Source organism: Colletes latitarsis, chromosome 4 (assembly GCF_051014445.1).
Source record: "Colletes latitarsis isolate SP2378_abdomen chromosome 4, iyColLati1, whole genome shotgun sequence".
Classification (NCBI taxonomy): Eukaryota; Metazoa; Arthropoda; class Insecta; order Hymenoptera; family Colletidae; genus Colletes; species Colletes latitarsis.
In genome coordinates, this window is record NC_135137.1 from 23,537,177 (window position 1) to 23,562,349 (window position 25,173).

Below are 25,173 nucleotides of genomic sequence, written 5' to 3' on the forward strand. Positions count from 1 at the left end.
TAGTCAAATGAGCAAAGACATTGTTTTGATTAGCTGCGTGTTTACAACTCGTCGTCTGTTTCCCGTTTTGTTGCCTTCTTCCGTCTTAGCACGTGGCCGCGTACGCGTGTGGTGCCTGCGTGTGTTTACTGAAAGTGATTTCTTGTGCATCCTCATGTATCAAACAACAGTTATAATAATATTAAATAATATAGTTTATATCGTTGAATTTCGTGTCCGAATATTTGAATTCGATCACATGCCTATGACCATCCTTGATATCCTTACAACTTGGGATGTTCCTTAGCAGAATGGTACGTGTCTTGCTGTGAAGTTCCGTGAATAACTTGACTATTTTTTTAACATTGTATTAAAGAATGGATAAAGTTTGACATCTTGGCAAGAGAATTACATAGGTAAATTTAAAGGTATGCTATGTTGTTGAACTACAAAGTTTATATTTATAACTTATATTTTAAGGACAAAATAATTTAAATATGTTTGTTTGTTTATATGAACGGTAATTATTTAGATTACGGACGGTACTTCCGATTTCAATGATTTTTGAATATGTTATAGAAATCAACATTTTGAATAACTTTTTCCTATACATATAACCGCCGCTCGGCCTTAGTTTTCGAGATATTTTCGAAAAACTGTCGGAACTGATCCATTAAATTCTGCCTGATCGTGTGCATTTGTGTTACACTTCACGCGTTAGTATGCGATCGCCGCTTTTCTACTGTTTTGCAGGCAGCAGCACACCGACGGACACCAACATATACACATATATAACGGGTGGGCTGAAAAATCAAATTTAACTAATTTTAGTGATTTTGAATCGAAGTTTAGGTCTGGTCGCCGTTAGGCGACCAGAATATTACCTTAGACTCTAACCTAACCTAATTCATTGATTAGGAATATTAGATTAGGTTGGGTTAGGCTATTTTCCATTCCCGGTTGCCGTGAGGCAGTCGGTACACGCGGGTTCAAATAAAAAATCGTAAAATTTGGTTATTTATATTTAATTATCACTATTTACAGTTGGAAATATTTCAGCCGTAATATCAAACAATTTTATTATTCGATTATCAAAATCGTGTTGCCACAGTGCAATTAAATATAAATAATCAAATTTTACGATTTTACGAATGAAAATGTTTCATTCAAGAAAAAGGTTTAGGAATGATTTGGAAAAAAGTAAAGCAGACATATTAATGTAAATATATTTGTATTTATTGTGTAATAATGACAAAATAAGTGAATCTTGCCTAACATAACAAAAATTAAGTTGTTATAATACAGTGCAGAAAACATCTCACAGCTAAAATCATACACATTAAGAATATTATTGTATATTTAAATTAAATTAAAAATTAGTACTTTGTAGGATATCCTCTGCTGCATTCTACGGCATGTAACCTTGCAATGCCTTTTTTTAAATCACTTTTACTAGAAATCGTATATTTTGTAATCCTTACTTCACAACAATTTCTCGGACCTCTAGTGTTGTCTGCTTCATTTTTACTGTTACTACGATTTATTTCCTTGCTTCGATGCAATACCACATTTACTAGCAAGCTAAAACAATGTGATCTTCTTTTGTTTAACGTTCTTCGTTTCTTTTCGGGGATTTTTGGAGAGAAATAGCGTACGGTTTTAGCTGTGAGATGTTTTCTGCACCGTAATATAGTAACTTTATTTTTTTTAAGTTAAGCAATATTCATTTCTTTTGTCATTATTACACAATAAATACAGATATATTTACAATATATGTCTGCCTTATTTTTTTCCCAAATCATTCCTAAACTTCTTTTTTCGAATGAAACATATTTTCATATGTGGTGTACGATTTTAACTGTGTCTCACTGTATCATCAGTAATCGATTTGTTTTAACATTTCAAGCGGCATTTGATGCTGTGGTATGTAACAGTAAATATGCCATACGGGCAAGGAGCTGATTTGTACTTGAAAAATTGCATTTGGCCAGCTTTTCGGCAAACTAGGCCACTGTGCCACCTATACTTTTGGTCGTTGACCTGTTAGAAGTAATATATCAGCGGCATTTGCAATTGTTCAGCCGAAGACTTCAATTTTTTTTTTTAATGTTGAGATATGTATTTGAACTTATCCATGGTCGTTTCGATAAATTCAATATTACCAACTCTGTTGGCTGCCATACGTCCCCAAAAAAATGATCGCACTCCCGCCGTGCTTGATTGTTGGAATTGTGTTATTTTTATTGACTTCCTCGTTCGGTTTTCGCCAAACAATTATTTTATCATGCGAGTTAAATAAGGTAATTTTGACTTCATGCGAGAATATTATATTATTCCGAAAACTTTCAATACAATTGCCATATTGTTTTGCAAATTCCAAACGTTGGCTCGATTCACCTTCGAAATGTAAGACAGTTTCCGTAGAAATTGTTTGCTTAATTCTTGAAGACACATTCTTTGTTAATTTTGGTATACTGGTTTTGGGATTAATTTTACTTTGTCTCATTATGTACCGCTGATTCGTTTCACTCATTCTCTTCCTCCCTTACGTCTTACTTTATTATACAGTGTTTCACTGTATTTATAATTATCAATCATTTTCTGTACTGTAAAATGAGTCTTTCCTATTATTTGACCTTATGTCTTAACGATTTACGTCCATAGTACTATTTTATTACAACTTTTCGTACAGAAATATCGGTTTCTGATCTTTTGGAAGCCATAGTGCAAACTCTTACTATTAAACAATGACAAATGATGATCAAATGTAACATTACAACGTAGTAATGTGACCTAGATACGACTGCACAAATTCCAAATCGAAAAAATATATAACAAGTTCTACAAAATTCAGGTTTTCAATACTTCAGTAACTATACGCTCAATTTTGTAACAATGAACTAGGTGTACTTTTACATTTTTCGTTAAATATACATGATTAATATGTTTTATTAAAATTTGTTTAAAAGAATTGTCCGTTAAAATATGAAAATAAAGTATATATTGTGTTTTTACTTTTGAATATATCTGTTTTTACTTATTTCCCTGTCAATTTTCACCTCTAACCTAGGTGTACGTTCAATTTTGTGAGTAACTGTAAATCCAATCGAGCATATATGGCAAAAATTGAAACATTGTTCGTAAAAATATAAAATTACAAATAAAAATGATTTAAAAAATGCTTTACGAGAAGAATGGCAAAAAGAGAGGGAAATATAATAAATAATTTGATTGAATCTATGCCCAGACGATTACAAACGATTATCGATTATAACGGATATCCTACAAAGTATTAATTACTATAAATATGACTGATTCACAAACACAGAAAATTCTGTATGAACACCTTTTTCTCGCTGATTTTCTTACTTCATTCGGCATTTGAGATTTGTCCATTTTATTTTTATTTAAATTATAATAAAATTTATACTATCTGAAATGATGATGATTTGTAATATCTGTTTTTTTTCTTCTGCCAGCCATTTCGATATTATTACTGAAATAAATACCTAACAGATGGTCATTTGTTTTCGGTTTCTTAGCAACCGTATATCAAGAAATATTGAATGAGACTTTTCGCCAATAATATCCTGATTAAAGTTATATAGATACGCAGAATTTAAACAATTCGCCATGTGTATGCTCAATTTTGTTTCGATAAAACACCAGTAATCTTACATTTTCAGTTAAATATAAATAAGTACTTAACGCTATTTTGTTTTTCTTTTGATAATTGTCTATTAAACTGTATTAATAAATATATACTGTGTTTTCACTTTCAAATATGCATAATTTAATTCACTTTCCCGCTAATTTTCACTACCAATATACAGTGAGTCACAAAATTATTCGCTCAGTCGATAATGCGGCAAAGATGAATAAAATAATCAGACAGCGAAGAATTTTTTAAAGCTTTTTTATTTGGATATACACAACTTAGAGTTCAATGTAACAAAATCATAAAAAAAAATTGAAAATTTTTGATTCATAATTGCAAAAATACAAATTATAATAAATCTTTATGCTTTTCCACGTCACAAAATTATTCGCTCATTTAATATTAATTACTATTTTAACGAAATTAATATTTAGTGGGATACCTCTTCTGTTTTATAACTTCCGCAAGTTTTTTTAAATTTATTATTGTTTGTCAATTTTTTGTCATTCCTCTTGTAATCTGTTTTGTAGTTCAGTTTCATTTGTAATTGAGTGTTTACGTATTTTAACATATAATATATTCCATACCATCTCGATACGATGTAAATCCGGAGACTGAGGTGGAGTTTTCATTACTTTCAGACAATTGTATAACAACCATTCTTGCACTAATCTCGATGTATGTTTGGAGTCGTTAGCTTGGTGAAAGTGGAAGACGTCTAAGATCCCCATCTTTTGAACACTTTGCTTTAAATTTTCATTTAAAATGTTTAAATACATTATTTTGTCCATTGTATCCGTAATAATCTGCAGTTTACCCACACCATGATAACTAATACAACCCCAAATCATTATATGACCACCCCTGTGCTTAACAGTGCTATGCAGGTTCTTGGGATTCACTTCCGCGTTGGTTTTTCGCCCTTTCTCAGCAAAATTTTGCAGAAGCGACTTTATTCGGAGAGCCCTTATTTTTGGATCTTCTTTAATTTTCCTCACTACAAAACGCTCTTCTGAGCAATTTAATAATTTTTTCCTACAACGGCCTGTTTCGTTTCCTTCGTCCCTCTTCTTCGTATGGTTTAATAACATATCACACTGTAGAATAACTCTTGCAAACAATTTTTCCGATTTCTCTAATAAATTTTCTATTTTTCCAATGAAAAATAATGATTTTTCTAACTTCCAAACTTGTTTCTTTACTTTTTTTACCTATGATACTGAAGTGTTAAAACGTAAAGTTATAAATAAAAATTAATGCTTCCTGTCTGCCTTTCTACATTATACTGCATATTTTCAGCAATAGTCAGAAAAAAATGCCCATAAAACTTATAGATTGCATTTGCTTTAGATGGTTCGTAGTATGAGCGAATAATTTTGTGACATAAAAAAACGTAAAAATTTTGTTATAACTCGTTTTTCTGCAATTATAAATCAAAACTTTTAAATTTTATTTTACGATTTTCTTACATTGATCTGTAAATTGTGTATATCCAAACAAAAAGGCTTTAAAAGAACCTTTGTTATCTTATTATTTCATTCATCTTTGCCGTATTATCGACTGAACGAATAATTTTGTGACCCACTGTAGGTGTATACCCAATTTTGTAAGTAACTGTATGTTATAAATGCTTCTGATGCGAAAGTATATATTAAGCGAGATGCTATATATTTTATAATGACGTCTTCGACAATCCGGCAGGAATTGTAATATAATATACAGCTACATAGTTGCTAAATTAAACGTACACGCACATTAGAAATGTGATTATTTAAAAAACTGACTATGTTACATTGTAGAAGCTCTTCGTGGAGATCTGGAAGATGGGCAAGCCACAAAGGAAAGCAGCATCGGGTGTAAAATCGATAGATTGCACGCGTCACAGAACATGTCTCTCGAAGGATCGAGAACCTCCGAAAGCGTTCCACGATACGTGCCAAAGATGTTTGCACTCGGCTCGAAGAAATAACCAAAGGACGATCGGGCTCGCCTCTATAAAGAGAGGATCGCTAGCGAATAGCACGTCATTATAACCGCGAAATAAAGACAGTTTTATGGTGCTTTCTGAGACAAGAATCGTACATCGTGCCGCGATTCAATAAAGATTTTATTTGTGAATATAGGCATATTTCTTTTTCTTGTCCGATGATCAGCGAACGAATGTCTTGCGCTATACACCATTTATGTTGAAAGTTATTAACGTACGTAACATTCCTTGCCTTATATTAATCAAGAAAGTCATTGTCCTTTCAATAACTATTCTCTATATCTGCTAATTACATTCAGAAATAAATTTTTATTTTAGGATTAGCAAAATGGTAGTCGAAATATCGGCAACGTCACAAGTTCCCGGCCACGCATATCTTCTCAAGTAAATTGGACTACACAATTCGTCGCTCGACTGACGCTGCAACACTCGTGTAAGTGACCACAAAATTTGTATATTGTTATTCTATTAATATTTGCGTTGATTGTAGCATATTAGATTGATACTCGAGTATCAATTTTGAAGGAATTTTGAATGTTGCTACTGTGCTTTTACGGAAATGGTTGCATTAATCCAGGTTTAAATGCATAAGTTGGCTAACAAGCTACATAAATCATTAATTCCTATTATTTTGCTATTATTCGATATAAATTCGTGATAAAATGAATATATTTTAACGATTTAAATTGCCTTAGCCATCCATCTGACATGATGGAAACCTCCAGGAATACGGAAAGTATTTCCTCGCGAAGAACAGTCACTTGCGATGAAATATTACATAAAAATATGGTTATTATTTAGAGAAGGTGGGGTGTCGCCGATGTCGATGATTTTTGAATATGTTGTAGAAATCAACATTTTGAACAACTTCCTATACCATAACTGCCGCTTGGCCTTAGATTCCGTGATTTTTCTTCAAAAAGATCGTTGCTACTACAATGAATTCTATCTATACGTACTGTGGCAGCGTGTGTGTAAGCGTTGAATCGCCGATTGTTTATTGTTTCTATAGATACATCGAGGCGGTTTAACGGCGACCGGCATAAAAAAGTCTAACCCAAACCTTATTTAAACCTAACTATTCTACCTAGTAACTAATATAATGGATTAGATCTGGATTTTAGATTCTCTTTTACCGGCCGCCGTAAGGCGGTCGGCCACGCATTCATCTTCTATTTCAGTTTTCTTTATTGATATTATCAGAAGTAGGAAAGATTTCAGTCATTATTTTGGAAAATTCCATTATTCGCTCATTAAAATCATAGTGTCGACAAAAGAAGAATTCAGCTAAATAGCCTAAATGTATTTGGCGAGTTCTATACTTCGGAATATTCGAACCTTTGATAGCAATGCGTTTAATAACGATATCAGTGCAGAACTAGATTTAGTTTGACATATTATACATTATTTGTCGTTGGTTGTCACGCCGATTAATCCAAACAAGAGAAAAAATCGGCGATCGTGGACTGACACATACAGAGTCACAGATATGTACATTGTAGACAGAATTCATTGCAGTAGTGGCAATCTTTTTGAAAAAAATTTCGAAAACTAAGACCGAGCGGCGATTATATCTATAGGAAAAAGTTGTTCAAAATGTTGATTTCTACAATGTATTAAAAAATCATCGAAATCGGTGAGACTTCCCCCTTTTCTAAATAATTACCAAAATATGTATATACAGTTTCGTAAAAAAAATGAGATGATCTTAAGTTTTTTTATTAAATAAACAATTGTTGTCAATTATAGCTATTGCGATTTCTTTACAAGTAATTACTGACAAAATTTTGTTCGAGACGTTTTTTTATGGAATCAACGGAAATGCCTGAAAAATCGTAAGAACATTCCTAGCAAACGAACCGTTCACCGATTGGGGTGAGTTATACGTCATTCAATTGGACTAATTTAGTACATTATTAATATGCATTTCATTATTTGCGGAAATTCGTTATTTTTGTTTAAATTTGTCATAAACTTACAGTAAAAACGTAAGGTTAAACATATTTTGACAGGTTCATTAGTAGAAACAAATGGCTGTTGTTATTGTGTTCGTGGTGTAAATTATAAGTGCCAGGTAGTCAAATGCTAATTTGTTAAACATGTATTCATAAAAGTCATTTTTTTAACCCAGACCTAACTCACAAGTAAACCTATTGAAGAGTCACTCTCCAATTTTCCTGAAATTTGGATATGTTATAATATATAAAAAACTAAGGTACACGTATTTTTTTTTAACGGCGGTGAAACATATTTAGGTAGTGAAACGACTCCCCAAAATGGGGGGGGGGGGCAAAAAGGAAGAATTGCGATATCTTTGAGACCAGTGAAGCGGTTTTGATAATTTTTGATATGAAAGTATCTTTCGATAGAAGACGAAAATCGGCCTAGATATGTTGGTAGAGGAGCGAAAATTCGGGGGTTAACTATGAACTATCCCTAAAGTGACCAATTTCTTGCTGCAAAAAATCAGTTTTGATCTGATCGAAGTAGTATCTATTAAAACTTAAAGGGGAAAGCTAATTAAGGAACACGTGTTTCTTTGTTTTTTTCTTATGAACGATTCCTAAATTGCCGCGCTCGGTTGGCATTGCACATGCAAGATATTATGAAACTATATTTTTTAACTGTTCGATCTTTATAATATATTGGTTTTTTAAGTCGCTGCATCCGAATTTGAAATCAGATCTTCAAAATTCAATATGGCGGACGAAAACTCGACAAATTATTTGAATAGACAGTAACTCCACATGCGACTTTCAAAATACAGTAATATCGACTTTTGATATTTATTGTTAATTATGTGAAGTGAATTAAACATGTTAAAAACAGTAATTGTTTATAACAAAATTGTTTAAACAATGTAGCTAAAAAATGAAATTTTGTTAAATCCGGTGACAGCATTCATTGTACGCAAAAAATTACTATGGAAACATTAGTCACATATTTTATTATTTTTTTGTCCTTGTTTTAATTTTATTTTTTTGTGTTTTTATTTCATTTATTTTTTTATTATTACCTTTATTTAAAAAATGACTGATTTAAAGATTAGATCATTTTTTGAAAGTTTTGCATACATGATATTCCTTAAAGAAATGTATTATGCACAAAGATTTTTTGCACCAAGCTCATCTTATTGCTGCACACACATTGTAGAACCCGCGAAATGTTTTACAATTTTTAAAACAGAAATCAACGGGGTTATCAAATTCCAACAGTTTTTCTTTTATATACCCACTCTTATATCATGGGTATTTAATAAGATTTTGAAATCGAGGAGAAGAAAACTGATTGTGTATCAGCGATTGCAGTTTAATGACGTTATTTCGATGGTACAAATTTATGTGATAGTTGTGTAAAATGACATCTGAAAAATTGCTTATAAAATTCTTCCAAGGTCGAAAGAAAGACATCTAGGGCTTGAATCATCCCCGTTCAACCAGCAGGAATCATCGTCGTTTACAGTAGATTAAAAGTCATACTGCGGTTGATCAAACGCTTGTTCCAAAAGCCGTATAATATTGTTTGGATTCATTGCGGACAGTGATACTGAACGGCAGTGAATTTTCTTTTCCATCAATTACGCCGCGCCGCTACAGATCTCGGTCACCCCACTATACGGCCGTGCGGAAGCTACACGAGAAAACACGGCGTATCGCGTGTTTCATGCACAATGCCAAACAAGCGTGGCAATTTAGGAGTTGTTTACCCCCCAACATTTATATAAGTGTCAGATTGCTCTTAGATCGGGATATGAATACTACCACTAACACACGCACAGAATAATAATAGTTATATTTCGAAGACAAGCGATAATCGACACGCTGCGTTATGTCGTTGTCTTAAGCATGCCGTCATCGATACCTATTTACTAAGAAAAACAAAAAGACAAAAAAATACGTGTTCTTTAATTAGCTTCCCTTTTGAAGTTTTAATAGATTTTACTTCGATCAGATCAAAACTGATTTTTTGCAGCAAGAAATTGGTCACTTTATCACTAGGTTTACGGTATGCGTCAATTTGACGCATTCAGATTCTAAACTTATCGTTATAGGACTCATAAATATTATTTGTTAGCAATTTATGTTGAATTGAATTGATGTAACGATATGGATGTATACTCTAATTAAAAGAAAAAACTGCATTTCAATGCAACTGTCAACGTAGCGAATTATAATAAAAATATGCGCAACGAGTGTCCGTAAACCTAGTGTTATTATCAAAAGATACTTTCATACCAAAAATCATCAAAATCGCTTTACTGGTCCCTCAAAGGTATCGTAATTTTTCCATTTTACCCCCTATTTTGGGGAGTCGTTTCACTCCCTAAATACGTTTTTCCTCCGTTAAAAAAAAATACGTACTTCTTAGTTTTTCATGTATTATAATAAAATATGCAAATTTCAGAAAAATCGGAGAGTGATACTTACGTAGGTTTACTTGTCAGCTACGGATGTCTTAAAATTAACATATATGCTAACTTACAATTATGAGCAATGTCATATTATTATATAACTAAAATTAAATAAAAATACTGTTTTGTAATGGTCTTATTTTATAGGACAAATAATGGTCGATTGGCTGTATGAACCTCTTAAAATATACTTAACCTTACTTTTTTATTGCAACTTTTCGCCAAGTTTAAACAAAAATAACAAATTTCCGCAAATAATGAAATACATATTTATAATGTATTGCATTAGCCGAATCGAATATAACCCACCCCGATCGGTGAACGGTACCGTTTGCTTGGAATGTTACGTTCAGGGAGGATGGTAGGTGGTTGTGAGCGATTGCTCGCACCCCAACGTAACGCTTAAACACCTTCGGGTTTTCGAAGGAAAATATATGGAATCGGAGTCAATCTAAATAAACTCCTCGCTCGTTGAGGACAAGATTGGGAAATGTACATTAAAGAAAAGAAACGAAATGAAACCGAAATTATTATACTGGGTGTTCGGCTACCTCTGGGAAAAATTTACATGAGCGATTCTAGAGGCCAAAATAAGACGAAAATCAAGAATACCAATAGTTGATGGAGGCTTCGTTACAAAATTATTAACGTTTAAAGTTCCGCCTGTAGAATGGCAATCTGCGTACAGCTGCGTTCATGCGGAAGGTTGTGGCAGGCCAGTGCCAGTGGTTCTCACGCAGCATGAAAAATTCTACTTATCGACGTTATCGACAGCCTTAGATTTTTACCCACTTATGGAAATGCGAACACCTTACGTTGAATAAGATTCAACCTGTCTTATGAAAATCTAGAAGGGCATATCAAAACTCGCCCGACGAGATTTTTACAGAGAAAGGGTGAATGTCACTTCCAATACCACAACGTTGTGCACAAAAATCATCCACACGCGATCATACATGCCCCTTGATCGTCCAGTGTCCGCAAGTATCCACAAATAATCCTTTCAGGCACTAACCGCTATGCAATTAAATGAACACGCACCGCGATTATGTTATTCGTGAGTGGCTATGTGTACTAGGTGGCCGAACACCCTTTATATCACATGTTAATTATTTGACCACGTGTTGGTTGTTCGAGCACGAGTTCGAAGCTGACGTTTATATTTGAGAAAGAGTGCAGAATGAAAAAGAAAAAGGAAATAGAATAATCTCTCGTATTTATAATATGGAAAAGTCGCAATAAAGCACACAGTTCTTCGTGGCTAGAAAATCACACACACACATACTCCGACAGTCCCTTGTCGTTAACTGAATAGGTACGACTTTCTTATCTAACGCACATTCTTTTCCCACTTGCGAAATTCGAATTCGCCGATAGGGGGCAATGGCCGCCAGTCGTTAACTTCGCGTTTACCGATTCGCGCCTACAGATTCAGCCATTCTGATTGCTAGCTCGTCCTCGAACGTTAATACAATTTAATTATGAAGTAAAACTATAACATAAATAAGAGTCAATAGTGAACATATGTACATACTTAAATTTATTCGTCACTTTTTCTAATCCATGGCTTAAGTTTATCCGACGAAAGAATAGTATTCAATGGTTTTTGCGTTAAACTAAAGCCCGTTATATCAGTCACAACGAATCTATTTTTTTTCAAAACAATTTTAAGGGGGGAGTCTCATGCGAATGATAGGAAATTGAACCATTTTTCTTAATTTTTTTTGAGGAAATGTTACATCTGACGTTATAATTCATTTTCGCAATTTCCTTAGCTATCCTTTGGGAATTCAAAATAATTTTTTTATTAATTTTTATTAACTTTTAATGTTGTTATCACGTTCGCAATAAACATGTGTTTAAACACTGGCGTAGGTGATTGCAGCTCTCAAGATTGACTAAATAAAAAAAATTAAAAAGATTTTTATTCGGTAGGTTTACAGTTATCGTCCATATCAAAATAATTCATTTATGTTACAAATTGACAAAATGGTGAAAGCTTAAAGTAAAAATTGCAAAATTTCGTCGTTTCTTTTGCAGCTTTTTAATAAAAAAAAATATGATAAACTCATTATAACAATTTGATTTTGGCACGGGCGAGAACTATTAGTATGTGGAACAACGTGTAAAAATTTCAAAGCAATCGAACGTGTAGTTATTGAGATTTTATCTACGCCAGTTAAGAAAGTAACGTTTCGAGAGAAACGCATTAAAGTCTGTAAGATCATACTAATCAAGCCCAGCTCCATATAGAATTCCTTTAAGAATGATGGCACTCAGATGGCACAAATGCTAAAATTTCGACTTTTAAAAGCAACACATGTCTCTTGACCCTGTTGTAAACCTTTCGAAAAAGTAATGTCCGAGCTGTATAAGGTAATCACCCGAAGCAGTAACTCCGGTAATTACCGCGAGGGCTACACAAAAAATGTTCTACAATCCACAATACTTGATATTTATCTCTCACAATTTAACAGTACATTCTTATATACATATATGTACTTTCTAAAAAATGAAATAAAAAAAAAAACATTGATTTTTTTAGGGTCTCACATGAGACTCCCCTATTAATTTGATAAGGCCCCTTGTATTTTGGGAGCAGTTTTTGATTTGTTCCTGGTGGATATTACAAAATTGTCACTAATACTAAGTCCCCTTCTTTATATTAAATAGGTTTTTATGCCTTTCGTCGTATTTTGATTTCTTATATTCTTGGATTCGCGCGGTTTACAATTTGAACTGAATTTCGCAACTTACAAGGGACCATCCCGAGGTGTAAATCTCCAATTTTGATGAAACTTCGAAATTATGTAGTTCTCATAAATCTATTGGACACGTATTTTTTTGTAGCTGCTAATATTCACTTTAAGGGGTTGAAATCAGCCCTCAAAGTTGGGGGTTCAAAACATACTTTGTTGAATATCTCGGAAACTATTAGAGATAGGGGTGTACTTCAAATGGATGAAATTTATGTTTTTAAACGGCGAATTTGATGGTGTAAAGAGATTTGCAAAACTTTTATTTGTTTAAACAATATGTTAAAAAATAGCACATTTTTTAATTTTCTCGTTGGATATTAATGATTTTCTTTTCTCCATTTGTACAGAGAAACTACACATGCATGTACAAAATACGGATAAATTGGAATTTTGATTTTTTCACAATAAAGAAAGACAAATTTTATATCTGTAATTTTTTTCGTATTTCGTGTTGTACGAAGTACCAGATCGCATATAATACGGCAAATGCTATGGTCTAATGACTTTTGTTTAATTATATTATAGTATGCTTTGCTGGCTGATTCCAAAGTGGTAAAAATTTCGGTCTAATGACAGATATAACGTTTGCCTGCGTTGCGCTGCTTACTAAAGGGCAGCGTATAAGCGTAAGTAAGGTTTTGGCTTAACGATTGCAGGACCTGTTTATGAGTGTGATACTTTTATTAAGGAGTCTTTACTGAACGAGGGTCGTTTTAAATATTAGTTGGTTATATCTTATGTTCTGATTTTTGAACGTCAGGTAGCTCTGAAAAGAACTGTTTCATTTTCGACCTTTGCTGATTTCCGAGTGATCGTAATTTGGTTGCAGTTGTTACGTCCGTCGTTATAAATACTACTCCGAATATGAACCTGAGATATTCCTACGTATAATATATCTGGGAGCCCTGAAAAGGGCTGGTTGTATTATTATGTCGTGAAGGCTGTGGAAATTAATTAAGAAATTAGTCGCAGTAATTTTCACAAAAATGTTAACTCTCGAAAAAGTGTTTGAAACAATAGTGCTGTTTGCACCATGAACATTTTAAACAAACGACGTCATTATAAGAACAGCAGGTCATTGTATCTAGACACATAAAACAAAAATCAACTGGATTTTCAAATTCTGGCGTTGTAACCATCGGTGTAACTACATTGATATCATGCGTATTTAAATAAATTTTTATATCTCGGACTGAACAACTGATTGTGAATTAAAGATTGCAATTTCATTATGTTATTTCTGGCATACAAATTTATGTCGATATTTAAAAGTATTGCTAAATCAGAAAGTTTTGCCGCAAAATTTTTCCAAATTCGGAAGCCGTACACATCCAGTGATTGTATTAATGCAGTTGTATTCTTCCGTATTTTTAAAAATTCTATTGTTTTGCCATCCGGAATTGCATTCTGCATCATGTCTTCATCATATCCTATCCAGGAATCAAATATTAACACGGCCTTTTCTAATACATTTGGAATATGTTCGTAAAAGTTCTTTATTTAATTTACCCGACGTCGATGCACTGATGATAACTATAAGATCGCGACTCGATGCGTATAGTCGCGACGCGTTAATTTACTAATTTAATAGTGAAATAACTAGTTCAATTTTACTTTCGCATTGTCGTGTGGATCTGGATTATACTGGCTCGGACGATCGGAGTCCTGTCTTTATACGCGCCTTTTCCCGATCGTCCGTTTTTTCTTCAAGCCGGGTGCAAAAATTCTCGCGCGCGCGTGCCGCGGAACGTTCTGGATCCTTCGAAACCATGTTCCACGACACGTGCTCGCTATTGATTTTTGCACCCGGCCCGATTCCTCCAATCGATTGCGGACGGCCCGATTTCGAGAATGTTCGGCCGGAACGATTATTCCGCATCGGACGGAACAATAACATTAGGTGCTCTAAACACATTTTGTTGTACCCGTGGTTCTAATTGCACACTTACCTTTTTTAACACAATAAATAACGGCGAAAGTAATTTCCCATCTGCTGAAACCGTTGGTTGGATTGTATAGCTGTGCGTCACTGCTGCTGATGACTGAATTAGGGTACTTGTTTGTTTTGTGGGGGAATCGGGATAGGCAATGAATACTGACTCGATCCACACCATGACACTGCGGGAGTAACACCAACGTTTTATTATAATCTTTACACGAAATACAGGTCAGCGACTCGCGTCGGCAATCGATCGATCCCAAGTGGTTGATTTCTGTGGGCGTTCCACTCGGCTTGGTGATTTCCGGAAAGCGCCGTAATAATCCGTGAAAAACAGACTCCCCTTGTACCTGCTTAATGCTGGGAGTGTCCTCCCGAACCGGTGCGCCTCTCGTTGCCAGCGTGGTGATCTGATCGATCAGCCGCTGATTCCGCACATTGATCAGGAGCCCAAAATGCGCCAGGAAATCCGCTCCGATGATGGGCCAGGAAACCTCGGCGATGACAAACCTCCATGTGAAATCCCGACGGAGACCTAAGTTCAAGGTCATGGTCTTCGTGCCGTACGTTGCAATCGGGGTGCCATTCGCCGCGGAAAGCTCGTACTCCGAGCGTGCACATGGTCCGCGGATCGACTTCCTCGGGAAAACACAGAGGTCGGCTCCCGTGTCGACCAAAAATTGCGTACCCGAACTCCGATCGAGAACAAAAAGACGGCGAAACATCGGGCTGGAGTCGCTAGCCGCCATCAGCGACTGCCCTAGTCGTTTCCCGCCGTCGGTGTAAAAGAACAGGGCGCGACACATCGATGCGCCCTAGCTCCGTATCTTGCATGATACCAGCACATCCCGCTGGCCGACGGCGATCTCTCTCGCGAATTGAAACGGCGCCTCGACGCACTGCGTCTCCGATCGTAACGGCGGAACGGTCGAGTGTCCCTTCGCGAGGCGCGTAATTCCGCGATTTGGCCCTGCATAACCTCCGTTTGGCTTTGCAGAGTGATGAGTAACTGCATCATCCGCTCAGTCACAGAATCCACCGGAGTCAGCTGTGGTGGTACCCCCGCGAGGGCAGCCTCGGCCACTAAAGGACGCCCCGGCATGGTATCCAAGATCGCGTCCGCCAACTCCGCGACCTTGTCCAACGCCGCGTCTTTCTGCGTCGCCAATATAGCCTGCACATTTCCCGGTAACCGACCCAACCAAAGGGTTCGTAGGAGGGCTTCGGACACCGACGTACCCGCTAAGCCACGCAAATGTCGCAGGAACTGCGATGCCTTGCGATCTCCAATTTCTTCGTGCTCCAGAAGCCTTCTCGTCTTCTGTTCCTGGGACACACTCAATCGGCGAATTAACTCCCTCTTTAGAGTGTCGTATAGACCGGTGAGCGGCGGATTTAAAAGTACATCGCGCACTTCGGCGATATATCGCGGCCCGAGCGCGCCCGTCACGTAACTCGTCTTGACGCCGTCGGACGTGACTCCGCCTGCCGCGAAATTGCGCTCCAAAACGCAGAACCACAGCTCTGGATCGTCCGCGGTAAAATCCGGCACACGGAAGTTAACCCGTTCGAGCGCGGTCGTGGACGCAGTCGCCACCGACGAACCGGCACCTTCATTGCTCACCGACATTTCGAAAGTTAGTCTTATAGTTTACACGAGCCACTAACACTAAATAAACTACACTTATACTAATAGAGTCACGATAAAACGTTACTAAAGTTTCTCGCCTTTCCATGATAATGTTCTTGCAGAGTGAAGCTCCAGTTGAAACCCGCTTTGATCAATGTTAAAAATGTATGGTTCTTCGAAGTATTCAAAATATATTTTAACATGTATAACAAAATTCTCTGCAGATGCGGTTATTATCGACAAATTATCATTGTAATTGCGCGTGATTAATTTTGTTGTCTTTCTCGAAACAATGTTATATTTTTGTTTGAAATTCTAGAGCCAATGGTGCGATGCCCGGAAACCTTCTGGTTCTCTTGCAATGCCCATCTTCTTATGTCATTATCATGGATTGCTATGTTTCGATCACGTGTTCCTATGAATTTCCTCAAAGTTTCCTTTGCAATAATTTCCAATTTATTAACGCGGGTACCGTCTCTATTTACCTGTTTCTCCCATCTATATAAATGCCCTACAGACTTCACCTTTCTGTATCTATTTCTTACTGTTTGAAATGATAAACGTTTCCGTTCCCCACTTTTCCAAAAATTCACAACTTCTTCTTTATATTGGATATCTATGTCTTGCTCACCTTCCGATTCTTCTTCATTGTCAGGCGAAGTTCCTGACTCTTGATCAGTTAATTCCGATGTTGAAGGAGTAATAGTTTCCTCTTCATCTTCTTGCGTCAAATTTTCAAACAGTAACTCCTGCTCTGTTTCAATGAATGCATATTCCCACAATTTGTATTTATCTATTAATTCTATGATGATTTTAGATAACTCGACCTCTAGCATTTGCAGGAGTTTTGTTCCTATCATTAGAATAGCTAAAATTTTAAATTAAAATATCAATGATATTCTCCGGATTAACTTTTATAATTGTAATCAATCAAACTGTGAGACAAAAGAAATTAAAAAAAGAAAAATAGTAAAGAACAAATAAAGAAATTGAAATTAAATAAAAATTAAAACGAAATAAAATGAAATGAAATGAAATAAAAATTAAAATAAAATAAAATGAAATGAAATTAAATAAAAATTAAAACGAAATAAAATGAAATGAAATTAAAATAAAATAATAACAGAGCAAGATAGTATAAAAACCGTGTATCACGACTTCTGATAATAATCACAGTGATTGTATACTGTACCACGAACACGCACAGAATTAGTTGAAATTTTAAGCAGCTCCCTCTAATATAGTTTCAATATGATTGCAGTACTGGTCACTTGTATCCCTACCCTAATTATCGTAACCAACCAGACACATTTATAAAGTTCATTTTCCGAAAACAGAAGGTATAAAAGTTGTAAAAGGACTTTCCTAACAGTTTAGGAATGTGAACCATCATGGCAGGGTTGGAACAATTGGCAGTAAAAGATCGCATCGATCATATTCTTCGACCTCGGACAGCAATTACGATTGTTTAAAGACCTTAACCGCCCTAAGGGGGGTTATTTTAGTCTGACGTGGTCCGGATTACGAGGGAAAGGACACTGGGAAAAATTATTGAAATAAATTGATGCACCTGAATTTGCTCAAGAAATTAAACTTTTATTTTTAATCAAAAAGAAAAAAAAGGAAAAAAAAACCGCCTAGACGTCGGTCCGACGTCTCGGGAAAAAAAACCTGGGCCGGCTGCTCCTGGCCAAGTTCGCGATGTGTTGTTCTGTAACAAGGAAAGACAAGGCTGGATTTAAATACCTATTAACGCTTGTCGCGTCGCCTGTCTCCTGTCTGTGCCGTTCGCACTCGAGAACGGAGATTACAGCCACGTCTCGACGAACTGAGATATGTATGAGTGGACTGTATATATGAACGTTCTCACAAATCGAGAACGTTCGATCGCTGTGCGGAAGAAGAGATCTAATTTCTCAATTCTCCGCTTTTTAGCGATCGTTGAATGCCGCAGGAAAGGACAACAAGTGGAGGTCGTAAAGCTCCAAATGCTGTCCAAACCGCAGTTTCTCACCGTTCCCTGCGTACAAGACGCGGTGTGGTGTAGCCCTTAACGGCGTACGTAGCGTCTTACGTTTAAAGGAGCATACACCACGGTGCTCATTATGCGTTGCTCTACGCACAGGGTACGTACTCACTGGCGGTCAAGGAGCGTTGCTCGAGCAGGTTGAGCTAAGAAGTCCGGAATTTCTTAGCCCCGACCTGAGAAACGGTGAGCCCACGTAGGGTATCGGTCAGAGACCACCCTAGGGGTGATATACAAAACCGTGCGGACAATTCAACTTGTCGCACGACCGCGTCAAATGCAGCAGTCCGTACGACAAATTCTTACACGCCCGCGAAACTCAAACGTCACGTGAAGATAATCAGCCTCACACGACTGCGTCAAATGCAGCAGTCCGTGGAGAAATCAGTATTGAGTTGGCCGTAGCCACTGGCCGAAACTGGACTTCCGACGACCGCTGGTTGCAGCGAGACGTTGGAAAGTCAGCCTCACGACCGCGTCAAATGCAGCAGTCCGTGATAATGCCAGCCTCGCACGACCGCGTCAAATGCAGCAGTCCGTGGAGTCGTCAGTACTGATCGGGCCGTAGCCCTTGCTGAGACTGGAGTTTCGACACACGGGAAACGATTCTTATCTCGATTCCCCTTTCATGACCGCGTAGCACAAACGTCACATGAAAGTTGGACGAAAACCCACAGTCTTTTAAATTTTGTTAATAATCTCGCCAAGCGGGAACCGAAGTTTATCAATTCCCTCACACGACCACGTAACTCGAGCGTCACGTGCTATTCGGCGAGATTGTACAGTCAATAATCGGGGCTGATAAAATGCCTCACCGATTTAGTTAATTTTGAGCAACAATTTAAAATTCTCAACGAAAGGTTCGAGTGTTCTCAGAACCTATATTCGGAGATTTGGTTTCGTCGCGGAGCGGAATCGTTTGTCGATCTGCTCGCTGCGAGGACCAGCTATCGAGTCTCGAAGCTAAGAAGCGAACAGACATCCGCAGTCGTGGCCACGAGAGGGGTAATCACCACCTCGCGGCGCTATCCCTGCTCTTCAATGTCTATCTCTTCTTAATTTGAATATTTCTCTACCCTCTCTGTTTATGGATCTTCGACGATCAATCCTAAGTAAATATTGTAGGGATATGGTTATGTAATAACAATTTAGATATTATCCCTCGTAATTTCGGTGCTCACACAAGTTTTTAATGTCACAATTTCTCTCAATGACACATTCACATCCAACACCCTGAACTCATCCCTTTATCGTTCGCTTTCTTATATTTCGGTTCTCGCACTCGTTCATTGCCACACCGATTTCGGCCCTTTACACATCTCTCGCTCGCGCGTACGCTCTCACTCTCTCTCACTCTCTCTCACTCTCGCTCTCGCGGTCGCTTGCCTTTCGGCAGTGTTTATCTTCGCGATTCTTTCATCACCCACAATATATTGGGTCGATCACGTGACTGAGAGCAGCCAACACTCGCGTATGGTTTTTCTAACCTGTATCGTTCCGTGTACCGATCTACGCATCAGAGAGTCTCTGGAATGTCGCGTACACGAAAACAATACCGTACGAGGAATTTATGGTTCTCAGTTATAATTCACGCTAAATTGAATATTTCTCTAAACGGTTCTCAAATCCGTCAATTAACGCGGTATTTAAACAACGATCACTCGGAAATCAGCAAAGGTCGAAAATGAAACAGTTCTTTTCAGAGCTACCTGACGTTCAAAAATCAGAACATAAGATATAACCAACTAATATTTAAAACGACCCTCGTTCAGTAAAGACTCCTTAATAAAAGTATCACACTCATAAACAGGTCCTGCAATCGTTAAGCCAAAACCTTACTTACGCTTATACGCTGCCCTTTAGTACGCAGCGCAACGCAGGCAAACGTTATATCTGTCATTAGACCGAAATTTTTACCACTTTGGGATCAGCCAGCAAAGCATACTATAATATAATAAACAAAAGTCATTAGACCATAGCATTTACTGTATTATATGCGATCTGGTACTTCGTACAACACGAAATACGAAAAAAATCACAAATATAAAATTTGTCTTTCTTTATTGTGAAAAAATCAAAATTCCAATTTATCCGTATTTTGTACATGGATGTGTAGTTTCTCTGTACAAATGGAGAAAAGAAAATCATTAATATCCAACGAGAACAATAGAAAAATGTGCTATTTTTTAACATATTGTTTAAACAAATAAAAGTTTTGCAAATCTCTTTACACCATCAAATTCGCCGTTTAAAAACATAAATTTTATCCATTTGAAGCACACCCCTATCTCTAATAGTTTCCGAGATATTCAACACAGTATGATTTGAACCCCCAATTTTGAGGGTTGATTTCAACCCCTTAAAGTGAATATTAGCAGCTACAAAAAAATAGGTGTCTAATAGATTTATGAGAACTACATAATTGCGAAGTTTCATCAAAATTGGAGATTTACACCTCGGGATGGTCCCTTGTTAGTTTATTTTGTGACTTGTTAGAGTAAATTTTGAATGCATTAAACAAAATACAATTGATTAAAAAGAATGCTGTTTTTTTAGACTACTTTATACTTTTTCAAAAGATACTGCTGTTCGCCAAATATTGATCTGCACGATCGACTCCTTTCATGTGTTTATTGTATTGCATTATGCAGAAAGGTTTCACGAAATTATCCGTAGAATTTCTTTTCCGTTTTCCAGTTGATATCATAGACGCATCATGAATAGTTGATATCATGCACACCAACATTTTATTTTTCTATGTGAGAAGAAGAATGGATTCTCTTCGTAGAAAAGTCATTTGCCCTTTTTGAAGATTCTTAGTCTTTTCTATTAGTAACTTTAGTAAGCCACGGTTCTCCCGTATGGCACCGCATAGAAGTGTTTTCGTTTCTAATAATATACCAGCTGTAGAAATGCTGTTGTAGTAATTATCTTGATATACATGATGCCAATAATCAAGCTCCGGCTTCAAGACTTATAATATAGTTTCTTGTAGCTTTTTTCCTTCATCCGAATAGATCTCAAAGTTACAAATGTACCCAGACTCACTTTCACAAAGCATTTTCACTCAAAGCCCATATTTCGTTATATTTACCGGATTATATGTTCTGAAGCTGATACGTCTTCTCCATGATATCATTGCTTCAAGTGATAACTACTGTTTCGGTACATACAGAGATCGAAATTTTGGAATAATTAATCCAATACAGGCCTAATTTTACAACGTCTGTCTCCTCTATATGTATTTTGTGCATTATCACTGAGATGGAAAAATGTAAGAATTTGCTCGAACCTCATCATGCTCATAGTTTTAGGGAATATTGGTGCTCCAACCAAAGTGTCCGTTGACCAGTAATTTCCCCAATGTGATTTTTTAGTTTGTCGCATCAATATCAATAACCCAAGAAACTTCTTCATATCCCTAGTTGTAACTTCCGTCCATGGTAAAATTTTAGCAGAGTTTTTATGAAATTGTTTCATTTGAAAGTGGTATAAATTGATTTGGGAAACAACCAAATGAAAAAAGTCGTTATCAAAAAATAAATCCGTTACTTTACTGATGCTCGGTGCATCACTAAATTCTATAGTTACAACCGAAATGTTTGAATAATCCTTCAAGGAAGGTGTAATGTCATTTTCAATTCAATCTTCAAAATCACATACACTATCAGATTCTGTAATATTTCTTTTTTGCCGTTTTGGTGGTATGCCAGATTCATCACTTTCCGAATCACTACAATTTATTTCGAAATTACTCGGACAATCAGATAAAGTATCGGCGTATAATTCATTGAAATTTTCTTCACCGTTACGTTCCGTTATGGTTGAAATTTTTGAATTACTAACATTGTGATAAAAATCTAAATATCAAGAAAAGTATTTAAAAGTACGAATTCACTATAGAGTTTTTCTCTGGACAGAAAAATCTCTCTAGAGAAAAGCTCTGTAGTAAATCGGTACCTTAATTTTCCTCATATGACGCAGAGGGAAAATTCTCAAAGTTGTTGTCACGTGTGGCATTTGATCTTAAATTACACTTTTGCTTCTTAGCAAATGTATGATATCAATTTTTTGAATACATGAAAGCTAAATGATCATCATCCAGCTCCATGGGCTGTTTTCCCTCCGCGCCTTTAACGAAGATTTCACGATGCAAATAGAATTGACGCTGGCCGAAGAAAGATTATTTCAGTTCTTGGTCTTTACGTCAGGTAACATGGAAAACAATTTTTCTGTATTAGAATTTGGGAGTAATCTGATGGTATTTAATAACTTCATTAATTCCGGAAATTTGATTTTGTAGTCCAGATTTCGCGTTAATAAAATTGTGTCCCAGAAACCATCGAATTTCATCTCGATAAGCGTCTGTCTATCTTTCGTTGCAAATTCCAAAGGCAATATTGACCATTCTCTTTGCAATTCTTTTTTGTCGAAACCATCGAATTTTTTAGCTACAAAGAGAACATTTCTGAAGGGACTGTCTCTGTCTATCATTCAACACCAAACTAGGTTGAAAAACATACAACTGGCTAAGAAATTCGAGATTAGCAATCGATGACGAATTTCGATTGCAGCTATAATATAAAACGTCAAATAATTTTTTCTTACGGTTTCTACGTTGCCGGATTTGCCTTCTACATTCAATTGATGCAGGAAATTAACACACTTTGATCCTACGTTTATACTATTGTTACGTCGGATCCCCGTCGGTATTAGCAAGAAGAGATTCCCCTAGGCTTACCCGGTCACCTTTCCCTCTGACAAGAAAGGTTTTTCAGGTGTCCGCCTCCGATTGTTTTGAATTTTGGATATGTTCTAAAGGGCCGAAAAATAAGATATACGTATTTTTTTATATCGGCCCGTTTTCATATTTAGGGGGTGAAACTACCCCCTAAATTTTCAGCTACGATAGGCTATCTCAAAAACTATCATAGATAGAAGAAACTTTCTTAAGGAAAAGTTGCATGATTTTTTATGTACATATTAATGCTGGTCATCAATTTTGTAAAAAATAATTTATTTATAACAAAAAATTTGTTTATAAGATTATTTTAAAAGAAATCACAATTTACATAATAACAAAAAAGAACACAATTTCTTTTCTGAATCCATTGATATATCACATAGTATGTTTGCCTCTTACAATTTTGCGTATTTCAATATTATATATGTGTTGCGCACACACATCGGGTGGCGGTCATACCAGATATAATGTATGGTTAATGTTCATTATAATATCTGGTATTTACTTTGTATACTAGGCACTAGTAAAGTTATTTTTAGCTTACAATATTAATAAAAATTACTTTAGTATTTACGTATTAATATGCGATACATACATATGGTAAGGAATATAATTAATATAAATTAATTTCCGGTACTACTAACATCATTGGTGCAATTATATTTCAAATGTATGTAAAGATAGTATAAATTTATCACCTGAATTTTTTACATAATGTATGAAGTTTATAAAATGATTCACTTAATATTCAAATTTGTCGCAGAAGTGATATTCATGAAAAAAATGTTTTAAACAAAATGCTTTTTTACACCAAGAACATCTAACTATCGGTGTTACACCATTGAGTGCACATTTCGTTTGTGCACAAACTCCAGTATATGTCTTCCCAGACCAATTTTCGTCTACATCATCTTCGTCAACACCCTCAACCTCACATTTTTTAAATTGATCCAAAAAGTCCAATGACCATTCTTCAGAAACTTCAATTTCATTAAATTCAAATAAGATATCGAGTAACATTTTTTGAATGGTTTCCTTGAGTTGTACTTCCTCTCTCGTTACAGGAGTATCCATTAAATACATTGTTTGAAATGTTGCTAATAGCAAATTAATCACATTCATCAAATTGATAATCATTTTTAATCACTTTATTACAAAATAAATGCTGTGATCATGTCGAACGCTCGGATTTGACTTTACAACTAACCAATCGTCGACGTATATATAGAGCAGAGCTTCGCAAAAAATAACTCATAATTTAATACACTGCTATTGTTGAGCGTACAAAAATATAAAATGACGTTCCATACGATATAATGACGATAAAAAAGTGCAGAGTGCATGAATGATAGTTTAAAGAATTATATATACATATATGATTAATTGTTTACTGCTTGTTTAGTGTGTAATAAGAACCACTTCTTTATGCATCCACTGATACTATTTTATGGAGTTAATACCCATTTAGAGTCAAATGATATATCTCATGCTTGGCCGGCAGAACTTCCCTGGTCATATGATATACATATGTATAGATTGTTGTGTGAGAAAGAAAGAAATAATGTGTAGTTGATCATATATGTTGTTTGCCAAAAAATATCGTCCCAAGAAAGACATCGACCGCGCGTCATATTTGGTATGACCGCCACCCGATGTGTGCGCGCAACACATATATAATATTGAAATACGCAAAATTGTAAGAAGCAAACATACTATGTGATATACCAATGGATTCAGAAAAGAAATTGTGTTCTTTTTTGTTATTATGTAAATTGTGATTTCTTCTAAAATAATCTTATAAACAAATTTTTTGTTATAAATAAATTATTTTTTACAAAATTGATTACCAGTATTTATATGTACATAAAAAATCATGCAACTTTTCCTTAAGAAATTTTCTCCTATCTATGATAAAATTCAAAATTCAAAACAATCGGAGGGGGACACCTGAAAAACCTTCCTTGTGAGTACAGTCACCGCTCCGGCGGCGAACTTCCCCTCAGCGCTGACGTGACGGATCGCCTTTGGAAATGTTGGCGA

General features: G+C 35.9%; 1 protein-coding gene across 1 annotated transcript; it reads right to left on the reverse strand.

Moving 5' to 3' along the window:
* Positions 1 to 15,493: 15,493 nt before the first annotated feature.
* Positions 15,494 to 16,363, reverse strand: LOC143341193 (uncharacterized). Its single transcript, XM_076763927.1, has one exon. It carries the CDS (start codon positions 16,361 to 16,363, stop codon positions 15,494 to 15,496), a length of 870 nt encoding a protein of 289 aa, XP_076620042.1.
* Positions 16,364 to 25,173: the final 8,810 nt, after the last annotated feature.